At 35.4% G+C, this 13,036-nt stretch overlaps 1 protein-coding gene across 2 annotated transcripts in view; it reads left to right on the top strand.

Moving 5' to 3' along the window:
• The window catches only part of RDX (radixin), a 98,271-nt gene that overhangs the window by 52,107 nt on the left and 33,128 nt on the right, over positions 1-13,036 (top strand). For both annotated transcript variants that reach the window (XM_036860184.1, XM_036860183.1), the window contains exons 11-12: positions 9,016-9,176; positions 10,622-10,714. In XM_036860184.1, the coding sequence (XP_036716079.1) occupies positions 9,016-9,176; positions 10,622-10,714 (254 nt within the window). The remainder of the gene's footprint in view (positions 1-9,015; positions 9,177-10,621; positions 10,715-13,036) is intronic.

Below are 13,036 nucleotides of genomic sequence, written 5' to 3'. Positions count from 1 at the left end.
CACCCCAGATGTGATATATCATTCTGATAATCATCATGAAGTTTAGTCTTACCTTTTTTTCTGATAGCTCTGTTGAGATGTAATTTACATACCACACAGCCATTTGAAGTGTACAATTTAATAGCTTTTAGTATATTTGCAGAGTTGTGCAGCCGCCATCACAATTTTAGAACAATTTCGTCACCCCAGAAAGAAGTCCCATACCTGTTAGCAGTCGCTCCCATTTATTCCCAGTTCTCCCTCCCTCAGCCTTAGGCAGCTACTAATTTACTTTTTATCTCTATAGACTTGCCTTCTGGACATTTCATGTGAATGCAGTCATGCAAAATGTGGTCTGTTGTGACTTGCGCTGAGCATAATGTTTTCAGGGTCCATCACGTTTTAGCATGTATCAAGGACTTTATGCCTACAATGCTACATTTTACTTTTTCATCAGTTGTTTCCACTGTTTGGCTGTTGTGAATATGCTGCTATGAACATTTGTGTACAAGTTATTGTGTATCTGTATGTTTTCATTTCTTTTGGGTATAAGCCTGGGAGTGGAATTTCTGGGTCATATGTTTAACTTTTTGAGGACATGTGCATCTGATTTCTAAAACAATTATATGTCATTTAACATTCCTACCAGCAAGACATGTTTTCTCCACATCCTCACCAACACTTGTTAATATTTATCTTTTGGATTGTAGTCATGATAATGGGTGCGAAGTGGTATCTCATTGTGGTTTTGATTTGCATTTTCCTAATGGCTAATGATGTTGAGTATCTTTCCATGTCCTTATTGGCCATTTATATATCTTCTTTGGAAAAATGTATTTTCAAATTTTCTGCCCATTTTTCAATCATGTTTTTTTTGTTGTTGAGGTATAAGTTTTTTTTAATATTTGTGTGTAAATCCCTTATCATATATCAGATATATGATATGCAAATATTTTCCCCTGTTCCATGGGTAATCTTTTCACTTTGTTGATGGTGTTAAATTTGGTTTTAAATTTGGACGAAGTCCAATTTATTTATTTATTTATTTTGGCTTTTATTGCTTGTGCTTTTGGTGTAATGCCTTAGAATCATCTTGCCTATGTTTGAAATACATAGAAATGAATTCATGAGTACTTCCTTTTGGCTTCTTTTTGCTCAAACTTATGCAGGTAGCTGTAGTTTGCTTTTTCACATTGTTGTGTAATGTTCTATTGCATGTATTTACCACAGTTTATGCATTCTACTGGTGATGGACATTTGTGATATTTCCAGTTTGGGGTTATTATAAAATAAGGCTGCTATGAGCATTCTTGAACATAGCACTTGGTGTACATACCTACTAGTTTGTGGGATGTACACATCTAGGAGTGGAATTGCGGGATCACAGCTGTATAGAGCTATAGTAGATACTGCCACCAGTTTCCCAAAGTGGTTGTGTCAAATTTCATTCCTACCACTGCTCTACATCTTCATCATTACATTCACCACTCATTATTATCAGGGTTTCTTTTTTGTTTTGTTTGTTTAGCCATTCTGGTGAATACAGTGAGTACAGTGCATTTTCTTGATGACTGATGATTTTGAGCACATTAGCAAATGCTTATAGCTGTCTGTGAAGTGCCTTTTCACTTGTTTTGCCCATTCAAAAGAAAAAATTGGATTTTCTTCTTTTTCTTATTGATCTGTAGGGGTTTTTTACATGTATTGTAAAAATATCTCTCCGTGGTTTACCTTTTTACTCTCTTAATGGTGTCATTTAATGAAAAGACAGTCTTAACTTTAAGCTCCATTTATCACTCTTTTTCCTTATGGTTGTGAATGTATTATTGTTTACTACGTCCTAGAAACTTTGTTTTACCTTTCACATTTAGGTCCACAGTCCATATGTAAGTGATTTTTATAAGAGTCAAGGTTTGTTTTTTCCTGTACGTATTTCTAACTGACCCAGACCCATTTATTGCAAAGACTTTGTACCATACATAGCATCACCTTTGTCACAAATCCAGAAGTCTATATGTATGGGTCTGTTTCTAGACTGTGTTCTGTTCCACTTATCTATTTGTCTATCCTATTGCCAGTGCCACAGTGTTCAGTTACTAGTTGTACGTAAAAAGATTTTTAACTGACGTGTAATAAATAAGTCATAGGTATATAATAAAATGGTAGGAAGCATGTTTCAAAGACAAGGCAACTCTTGGGCTCCCATGTTACTTAACTTTATCTTTTATCTTTAATCTTTTATGGTATTAGTTGTTAATTGTTACACATTATATACTTTAATAAATTATAATCCTGAAATTGAGAAAAGGAAAATAATTACTTGAAAAAGTTAATACAGAGAGCCATTTAGTTTATAACAGGACAAACTAAGTCTCCAGAAGAGTTTAATATCTGCCAAGACTGGACTTCTCCATTTAAGTCAACGGACTGAATATTCTGCATATTTCACAGAATAAACCCTCTCCTCCCATGGTATTGCTAGGTGATGCACCTCCGGGATCATTCCTGGGTTGGTAGTTTTCTCTTTGTTTGCTGTATTAACTATACTTTTCCTTTCCTCCCATCTCCCGTAGTTTCCTGTTCTACTTATTCACAATCCTTTTCTTAATAGAGAGCTCCTGGAGAGGAAGTTCTGGAGATGGAAAATCCAGGAGAGGAAGATCAGCTGTTGAAATGTCTTTGCTGCAAACCTCTATGGGTTGAGGATGTGATAACAGTTTCTCAATGTGATGACAAGCTCTGTAACTCTGATTTATCTTCTAAGCTGGCATTTATAATACAGCTTTTCTTTTGCGTTTCCCACCGCTGCCCAAGTCTGGTCTTTTCAGATTTTCTTCCTTTAATCTTTCATTCTCAGCCACAGGAGGAGCTTCACATCCTCTTCACATTTGCAGTATTGCTGTTTATTTGGTGGTTATAAATGTTTTATCTTTTTTGAGGTGGGGAGGGGGCTTTTTTTTTTTTTTTTTCCTTCCCTTCAATGCATGATTCTAGTGCAGTGGCTTACTGTTTTGCTAAAATAAAATTAGTAGTGTATTTGGGTCCCTGTCAAAGAGCTCCTGAATTTTTAGCTGGTGTTTCTTTATAGAGGGCCTGTGGATTGTGAACCTAAATTTTAAAGGTAGAATGAAGTTTCTAGAAAGTAGTAAAGGAGAGAATGTGTTCATAACCATAAGGAAAAGATTGATAAATTAAACTTTTATAATTATAAAGAGGACTCTGGCCCTTGGCATCTTTGCGGAGGGTTTGTAGGACCCCTGAAAATCTGTTTCTACATTATTGTCAGTGTTCCTCTGGCCTTTGATTCTTTCCTCATGCTTTGCTTTTTTTCCACCTCTCCTAGATGAGCAGTGTCAATCATAGTTATTTTAATGACCTTGCTTGCAAACTCCAGTATCTGGATAATCTATGGGCCTATTCTATAGTCTGTTTTCCCTTTTTGGGGTGGGGGGAGGGGGTCAGGGGCTCATTTGGTCCTATCTGGTATACCTGGTAATTTTGATTGAATGCCCAACATTGTATATAAAAAGTTATAGAGACTCTGGATGGTGTTATTTTCCTTTAGAGAGGATTTAATTTGCTTTTGACGGGCAAAATATGTGCAGATCACCTTGATAGAGTTGAGCTGGGTTTCAGGCTTTGTTAACGTTGGTCTCTTTCTGGTTTTCCCTCATTGCTAGTCTGTAGCCCTTTGGGGGTGTCATCTGAAAGACAGCATATTTACTGGGGCCCGTCTGTCTTAGAGGGCTTTGAACTCCAACCTTTGACTCCCAAGCTGCAACAGAGTGTTAATCGCTCTGGTCACCTCTTTACCCTCTTACAGCTGCTTTTTGCTTGTTTCCTTCCGTATGTGTACATTTTAGGAGTTGGCAAATATCTTGAGGGGAAATACACATAGATTTTGAGACTTTTCTGTTTACTCCTTTTCAGGATCTTGTCCTTTCAAGCCTTGGATGCTTTGGCAGCCCCAAAGTCTAAATCTCTGTCTTCTTAGCCTGATAGAATACTACAGGCTCTGCCTCTATTCCACTCTACTGGGAATATTATATACCTATTTTTTTGCATATAAAATAAGCAAATACATGATATACACACAAAGATATGTTTTTCTTTCCACTTCTTTCTTTCTTTTTTTTTTTTTTTGTTGGCAATAATCTCAGATTTTATTCAAAAGCAAGACCACCCACCCCAATTACTCTGGTTATCCCTTCATAATGAACATATCCTACTTTTACAAAATTTTTCCTTGTGTCTACTTCAGTGAATTTAAAAATTAATTTATTGTCTCAGTTCTCTTCTAATTGTTTGGCTGTGGAAAATTGGCATGTTAGATTGCACTGCCTGGACCAGCAACCAGAAGATCCCCTACAAACTTGTTAGAAAAGTGAATCCTCTGGCTCCGTCCCACATCTATTGAATCAGAACCTGTAGCGGTGGTACCCAACACTCTAGTTTAACAAGTCATCCAGGAGATTCTGGTAGAAACCATTTGAGAAACACCGGCATATGAGAAACATGTGCTATTTACTTAATGGACAGGCAGACATGGAAGTGAGGGAATATATCAAATAAGAAAATAAGCAGTGGCCCAAGTGCTTTGACTCTAAATGGGTATAGAACAAGAATAGCCATGAATGAGACTCATAAACTGGTTCTATTCAGATACATATGAACTGCCCCTCTCTTCTGCTTGATTTCCATGGGCTTACGTTAGTGTAAAACCCCAAGTACATTTGTCTTGGGCAGATCTGTAAATTCTTCAGCATATGGACACTGTAGAGAAAGAAGTAGGATTGACCATTTCCTCCTAATCACCTCCCAGGCTGCATTACCCAATACGCAGTCTGTCTACGCACATGTTTCTGTCATCTGCCAAGCAGGGGCAGAAAAAAAAAAGTAATATATAAATATATTTATATAAATAAGTACATTTATATAAATATAGATTTTTATATAAATAAATCTGTATAATACATATTTTTAAAATCTTCATTTTGGGTAATTTTTTTAAAAGTACCAAAATGGTCATTATTAGAAAAAGCAAAACATTTTTGGCCTTCCTTATATCTTTTTTTTTTTTTTTTTTTTTTTAAGAAGTCAACCTACCATTGCTTAAACAGCACACGTGGTAAGCTGCTCTTTTTTCTTGAATCTTTTTTTTTTTTTAATTTTAATTAATTAATTAATTTATGGCTGTGTTGGGTCTTCGTTTCTGTGCGAGGGCTTTCTCCAGTTGTGGCAAGCGGGGGCCACTCTTCATCACGGTGCGCGGGCCTCTCACTATCGCGGCCTCTCTTGTTGCGGAGCACAGGCTCCAGACGCGCAGGCTCAGTAATTGTGGCTCACGGGCCTAGTTGCTCCGCGGCATGTGGGATCTTCCCGGACCAGGGCTCGAACCCGTGTCCCCTGCATTGGCAGGCAGATTCTCAACCACTGCGCCACCAGGGAAGCCCCCCTTATATCTTTTTATGACTTTGTATTGTTTTTAGTTTGATTGCTGGGACTAAGGCACTAGATATAATTTTTCAGTGCCTGAGGCCTTATAGGGTTTTAATCTGGCTCAGAATTCTCCACTTCCACTTCTCTCTTAAACAAAAGGTACATATATCCTTTTGCACCTTGCTGTTTTCAGTTACCATTGCTTAGATGTACAGGTATTCTAAAATTGCTTTTTCAGTAAGTAATTTGTAATCATATTCTTAATTCTATGATTTCTAAGAATTTTGATAATAGAACTTTTATTTGTTTTTTTTTTTTTTAATAATAGTATTAGTTCTTTTCCCAGGGTAAAAATAAACTATTGCCCTAGACTGGAAAGAGGAAGAAAAAAATCTATAATTTTCTGAGATTTTTTTTATTAATTTTTTTTTTACGAATACTGTTACAATTTTTATAGCTTCCAATCTTTGCCCTTGGGGGTGACATAAGAGTTGATTTGGCTTGCCAAGTCTTAAACCTGTCAAAATCAAGTGATGCTTGTGTTCAAACCTGATTGAGAAAGAGAAGCTTTCACAAATTTTATTAGCTTGAACTTAGAATAACTTCCCTGGTCTACACCTAATTAACTTCCATAACCATCTACATCAATATACTGTGTACTGTTAATGAGAGAAACAATTTATTCTTGTAACCTTTCACCTTTGTCCTGAAAGAGCTGAGATTCTAAAAGAAGCCAGATTTCCTTTGTACTCTCTTCTCACATGCCAGACCTCAAAAATTGTAGGTTCTTGATTTTTTTGTGACCCAGTTAGGCAAAACATTGATACTATTCACATTTGTCTTCTAACCCTTCTCCTCAAGGGCTTCTAACTGGATCCAAGATCTGGAGGGATGTTTGTTTCATAGAAATATATATATATTTTTTGGCCATGCCACGGACCTTGAAGGGTCTTAGTTCCATCTTAGTTCCCCTGACCAGGGATTCATCCCAGGGCCACAGCAGTGAAAGTGCCGAGTTCTAACCACTGGACCTCCAGGGAACTCCTGAAATATTCTAATTTGTGGGTTCACAAACTTTTTCTGTAAAAGGCTGGATAGTAAATATTTCAGGCTTTGCAGGCCACATGGTCTGTTACAGCTATCAACTCTCCCATTGCAGCATGAAAGCAGTCATGTGCAATACCTAAACGAATGAGAGTGTGTTCCAGTAAAAGTTTATTTACAAAAACACGGCATTGCGTTGGGTTTGGTCACTGAGCCATAGTTTGCCAATCATGGTTAACTGGAGAGGAAAGAAAGATCATTGTGGGATATATGGCACTTCAAAACCTTCCTTTCTAGACTAGAGACTAGAGTAGATTTGAAGTTTTCAGTTCATTTTCAACATTAAAAAAAATTAGACTTTTGTGTAATTCTTAATATACCACAAAACAACCATTGCTCTGTCAACTATTCCTCAAATTAATACTTAGTACAAAAAAACTGTTAGAAAATAAAGAATATTTTGAAATTTAACTTTGTAACCCAGACTTATTTTTCTTTATTGGCTCATAGTACAGAAAGAATTTTTATTATGAGAGAAAATAAGGCATTGTTTTCATTTGTAAACTTATTTGTTTGCTTGTTTAGAAGGAGGATACAGCTGTGAACTTTGTGAGCTTTCTTTTATGTATTAGTCAGCCAGATGGAAAGAATGATCATAAAAAAAGTTAGATGGGCTAGCTCTGATGGCCAAGTTTTAGAAGACATATACGAAAATGAATAATCCTAGAATTTAGCTTCAGTAACATCCTTCGTTATATACATTTCATCTTTATAGCCAAATAGTCACGTAGAATTTTTACATTTTATCTAGAGTTTAAAGTCATTTTTCTTCTCAGTCTTCTCAAAACCTCCCAAGTCTTAACTGCAGTTACTTAAATTAGTTCTGACCAAGAACAACAAAATGAAGAACAGTAAGGTGATTTGTACATTACAGTTAGCTTTCAAATCTTTTGACCTATAGATTTTCAGTTTTTCCTTTTTTTCTAAAGTATACAGAAAGGGAGAGTCATTCTTTGTAGGACATTGCACCCATCTTAATAGATGACATTCACTTGTCTTCTGTCACAAATGTCCTTGCTATTGAACAAAGATTGTCAGAATAATATTTAAAATTAGTACTTTCAAATTGATTTCAAATCTTTTGGCTTTGTGCTAGTAATATTTTCCTTTCTCAACTCATTAGAATAAGAAAAGAGAATTAACTTTATGATCTGTACACTTATGGATTAAAATTCACCTCATTTATCTCCAAATATTACTTACTTGTCTTCATGCTTGAGGAATGGATATGTACTAATAACTCAAAATTTTCAGTAATTCATATAATTCACATCAAAATTCCTGTTTGAGTCAGTAAATATTGTTTTCAGTCTTAATGTCTTGGGTTTACTTATCTAATACTTAGTTTAGGTAAGTAAAAACTTATTTAAGTTTTAAAGTGTGTTATTTTATAGACTTTTGAAACAGATGGCAGTTTGTTTAGGTCAAAACTTTGGAGAGTTTTTTTTTTAAATTTTCATTGGTGTATAGTTGATTTACAATGTTGTATTAGTTTCAGGTGTTCAGCAAAGCGAATCAGTTAAACATATACATATATCCCCTCTTTTTTTTTAGATTCTTTTCCCATATAGGCCATTACAGAGTATTGAGTAGAGGTCCCTGTGCTATACAGCAGGTTCTTACTAGTTATCTATTTAATATATAGTATTGTGTATGTGTCAGTCCCAATCTCCCAGTTTATCCCTTCTCCCCGCCCCCCCCGCCCCCGCAATCCCCTGGTAAACATAAGTTTGTTTTCTACATCTGTGACTCTGCTTCTGTTTTGTAAATAAGTTCATTTGTACCTTTTTTTAGATTCCACATATAAGCAATATCATATTTGTCTTTCTCTGTCTGACTTACTTCACTCAGTATGACAAGCTCTAGGTCCATCCCTGTTGCTGCCAATGGCATTATTTTGTTCTCTTTTATGGTTGAGTGTATATAGGTACCATTGTATATTCCATTGTATATAGGTATCACATCTTTACCATTCATCTGTCAATGGACACTTAGGTTGCTTCCATGTCCTGGCTGTTGTAAATAGTGCTGCAGTGAACATTGGGGTAATGTATCTTTTTGAATTATGGTTTTCTCTGGGTATATCCCCAGGAGTGGGATTGCTGGGTCATATAGTAGTTCTATTTTTAGTTTTTTAAGGAACCTCCATACTGTTCCCCCTAGTGGCTGTACCAACTTACAGTCCCACCAACAGTGTAGGAGGGTTCCCTTTTGGAGAGTATTTTTTAAAAATAAAATAAAGGATGTGCTTCTAGCTTTATGACATAACTTGAATTACAGAGAATTTTCATTTGTTTGCATTTTTGAATTGTGTAATAGAGTTTTAAAAGTTATTAGGCTTTTGCCAAGTTAAAAACGAGGTAATGTTCATTTGCATATGTGCTAACTTTAAGAAACTGTACAGATTAGATTCCTTGCTACTATTTTGATTTCTTTTGATAATGAGAATATTAGAATTAATCATTGTTTTGGGGGGATACATATATTTGACAGAACTAGAAGAACAGACTCGAAAAGCTCTAGAACTGGACCAGGAACGAAAACGAGCAAAAGAAGAAGCAGAAAGGCTTGAAAAGGAGCGTCGAGCTGCTGAAGAGGCCAAATCTGCTATAGCAAAACAGGCTGCCGACCAGATGAAGAATCAGGAGCAGCTGGTAGGGAACCTGGGTTCTGTTAGGGGAAAGGAAAAATTCAGACAAAAGCATGGACAAAATCGGTCCTGCAATTTCGAGTATTTATTCTCTGAGCGCAAAGGTGTTGGTTAATTACGTTTTCAAATCTCCTCACTGTGGTATGTGTGCAATCACTGCAAGGAACTTACATCTTTTTATTCGAATGTATTTTAAAGCAGTAAGTAAGTAGAATAACAAAGAATTATGAAAACCATAGACTACATGGACCATTTTCTGTATTCAGACAGAGGAGTACCCACCATCACAAATGAAATACCAGTGTAAAAATAGACAATTTGGAGGTTGCAGTATTTAGTACAGTAAATAAATGATCAGTATTGTGCAGCCACTGCCAAAAGTGTGTTGTAATGTATCCAAAATCAACAGTAAAATTTTGTTTGCTAATGAGTACCAATCAAATAATAAAATAAGTTCAAATAATGGAAACTTAAAAAAAAAACCACCTTTGTAAAATTAAGTATATTATACCTTCTGGAAAGCAAACCAAAGAGACAAGTGTGGAAACAACAAAGTGTGGAAATAAGCCTAAAATGTTTATTTCTTCTTTTAAAAGGAAACCTAAAAATAAAACCATAAAAGATACATGGAGCCTGTTGCTAACAAAAGATTCTGATTTGCTTAGATTTTGTATAAGCCACTGGCATGTTTTGCTTTAGATAAGTTGACAATTACGTATATTCTAAACCCCGTAAGATAACCGTAGGTTAACTGTAAGATAGATCATAATTGATTGGGTTTTTTTGTGTATTTAGTGGACTTGCAAATAATGAGGAGTAGGCATGACACCTAGAAAATTTGGGATTTAAATATTGGTTTAGGCATTTCCTTGCTATGTGTCTTTGGGTCTTTCTGCACCTCAGATCCCTCCCTTTGAAAAAAGGAATAATACCACCTAATAGTATTGTTGGGGAATCAAATGAGATTATTTGACAAAGTGCTGTTTAAATTATAAAGTGTTATGTAAATAGAATTCTTTTTCCTTCTGTAGGCTTTAACAGATACTTTATTGATGAAAGTTAAAAAATAGCTCCCGAAAACGAATAACTACGTGTATATAGAATAATAAAAATTTTTTCACTTGTCTCATTAGCTCATTATACCTAATACAAGTAAGATATTTATGCTCTTAAAGAAATAGTTCCTTTTTTTAAACAGAAGACTATCTAAGAAAAACATATAACACAGTCCATGTGGGAATTCCCTGGCGGTCCAGTGGTTAGGACTCTGAGCTTCCACTGCAAGGGGCACAGGTTCGATCCCTGGTCACAGAACTAAGATCTCGCAAGCTTCACGGCATGACCAAAAAAAAAAAAAACAGTCCATGTACATTAAAGCTTTTTTGACTTAATATAAATGACTGAAAATATATTACTTTTTAGCATTGGTAATTGTTTTGTTTATTTTAGGCAGCAGAACTTGCCGAATTCACTGCCAAGATTGCGCTTCTAGAAGAAGCCAAGAAAAAAAAGGAGGAGGAAGCTACTGAGTGGCAACACAAAGTAATCATTTGTTCATCACTATAAATTATTGAACATCTATTTTGTACCCAGCCGTATGTGGAATTTATAGAGATAAACATAAGATGCTGTCATGATTTAGAGGGGAAGAGGTACCTCTGTATGAATGTGTATGTACTGTATTAAATACTAGTCTAGCGATAATAAGCTAAGTACTTTGGGAACACAGAAGAAATGTTTAATTTCTGAGGGAATGAGGCAGGTGTTGGGGAAACCCTTATAAATTTAAGCCGGCTCTTGAATAATACATTCAGTTTGGGGGTAGAAAAGATGGGGACTGAAGAGGTGGTCCATTCCAGATTGAGGGAATTGAATGAGCATAGGAAGTATAAAAGCACACGACAGATGTGAGGTCAACTAGTAAGTGAGCAAAACTTAGAGTCTGTTTTCAGAAATTTTGAGAGTTGTGGCTAGAAAGTTAGAGAGGGAATTAAGTTGTGAAAGGCTTTAAATAAATGCCCTGCTAAGGCAAGATGCTGGGAAATATCTGTAGACGTTGGGCTCTGAAGATTTCAAAACAGGATTGTAACATGATCAAGCATGGTTTTATAAAAACAGCTTAGTAATCAGCATGAAGGATGGATTGGGATAGTGGGCAGGATTACTTAAGAGCTAATGACTCACGCTAAGGATATGGCATTGAGAAAAAAGAGGAACAGGAATTATTGAAGGACATTTTGTGGTAGACTCAAAGGGGCGTGGCAACCAAATGATTGGATGTAAAGTTGAATTAGAAGAATGCAATGAAGATGATACTGAGATTTCTGAGTTCCTAAGTAGATGAAACCACTGTTGTCTGAAATGGCGTAAAAGTGAAAAATTAGGCTTTATTTGGAGGGGTAGGGAATATAAGATAATGAGAATTTAATTCAAACTTTAATGTTAACTCTTAAATGGAACTATAATAATAACAATTTTTTACACTCAAAGGTATATAGTTCTCTGATTTTTCTACGACAAAATATACTTATTACAGAAAGCAGTTTTCTTTCCCTCTTAAATTTTCGTTGTAGCACTTCGGATTTCATAGGGAAGTTTTTGGTATTGAGAGTTATGTATATATGTATATATCAATAGAACTCTACAAAAGGAAAAAGACTTAACTTTTTTGTTAACACTACTTTCTTTATTAGAATTGTATAGATGCCTTTTAGGGATGATTTATGAACTTAAGGGACACACAAACGTACAAAAATAACATATCACAGAGGCACATCCTGTGAATTGTAGAAATTAGAAAATGCATGCAAAAGAAAAATCACATTCTTGCAAACTGGGATCACTATTTTAACACTGTAGTGCATATCCTTCCAGGATCTTTTCCTATTTGCATATGTGTATACATATACATTTATATGTCCAGAGTGAGATCATACTGTACATACTGTTCTATTTTAGTCAGTTTTCATCTCATCTAATATTAGACGATATTCAAAATTTTTTCCTTTAGATATAGTTGACATATAGCGTATTTTTAGGTGTACAACATGATGATCCAATATTTGTATCTATTGTGAAGCGATCATCACAGTAAGTGTAGTTAACATCCATCACCATATACAGCTACAGAAATGTTTTTCTTGTGATGTAAACTTTTCAGATTTACTTTCTTAGCACATTTGAAATATAGAATATAGTATTATTAACTGTAGTCCGTATGCTGTACATTATGTCCCCATGACTCATTTATTTTATAGCTGGGAGTTTGTACTTTTTAACTCCCTTCTCCCATTCCTCTTCCATTTATGCCTCTGGTAACCATCAGTCTGTTCTCTGTATCCTTAAGCTCAGTTTTTTTGTTTGTTTGGTTGGTTGGTTTATTTTTAGATTCCATATATAAGCGAGATCATATGGTAATTTGTCTTTCTCTGTCTGACTTATTTCACTTGGCATGATACCCTCAAGGTCCATCCATGTTGTTGCAAATGGCAAGATTTCCTGTGACTTCCCTGGTGGTCCAGTGGTTAAGACTTCGCCTTCCAATGCAGGAGGTGCAGGTTCAATCCCTGGTTGGGGAGCTAAGGTCCCACATGCCTTGGGGCCAAAAAACTAAAACATAAAAAAGCAGAAGCAATTCTGTAACAAATTCTGTAAAGACTTTAAATATGGTCCACATCAAAAAAAAAATCTTAAAAAAAAAATTCCTTTTTTATAGCGGAATAGTATTTCACTATATATTAATATTTATACCGCATTTTTTTTAATCTGTCCATCTACTGATGGACACTTAGGGTGCTTCCATATATCTTGGCTATTGTAAATAATGCTGCAGTGAACGTGGGGGGATGCATATATCTTTTCAAG

Source organism: Balaenoptera musculus, chromosome 8 (assembly GCF_009873245.2).
Source record: "Balaenoptera musculus isolate JJ_BM4_2016_0621 chromosome 8, mBalMus1.pri.v3, whole genome shotgun sequence".
NCBI lineage: Eukaryota > Metazoa > Chordata > Mammalia > Artiodactyla > Balaenopteridae > Balaenoptera > Balaenoptera musculus.
This window is presented reverse-complemented; position numbering and strand designations above follow the sequence as displayed.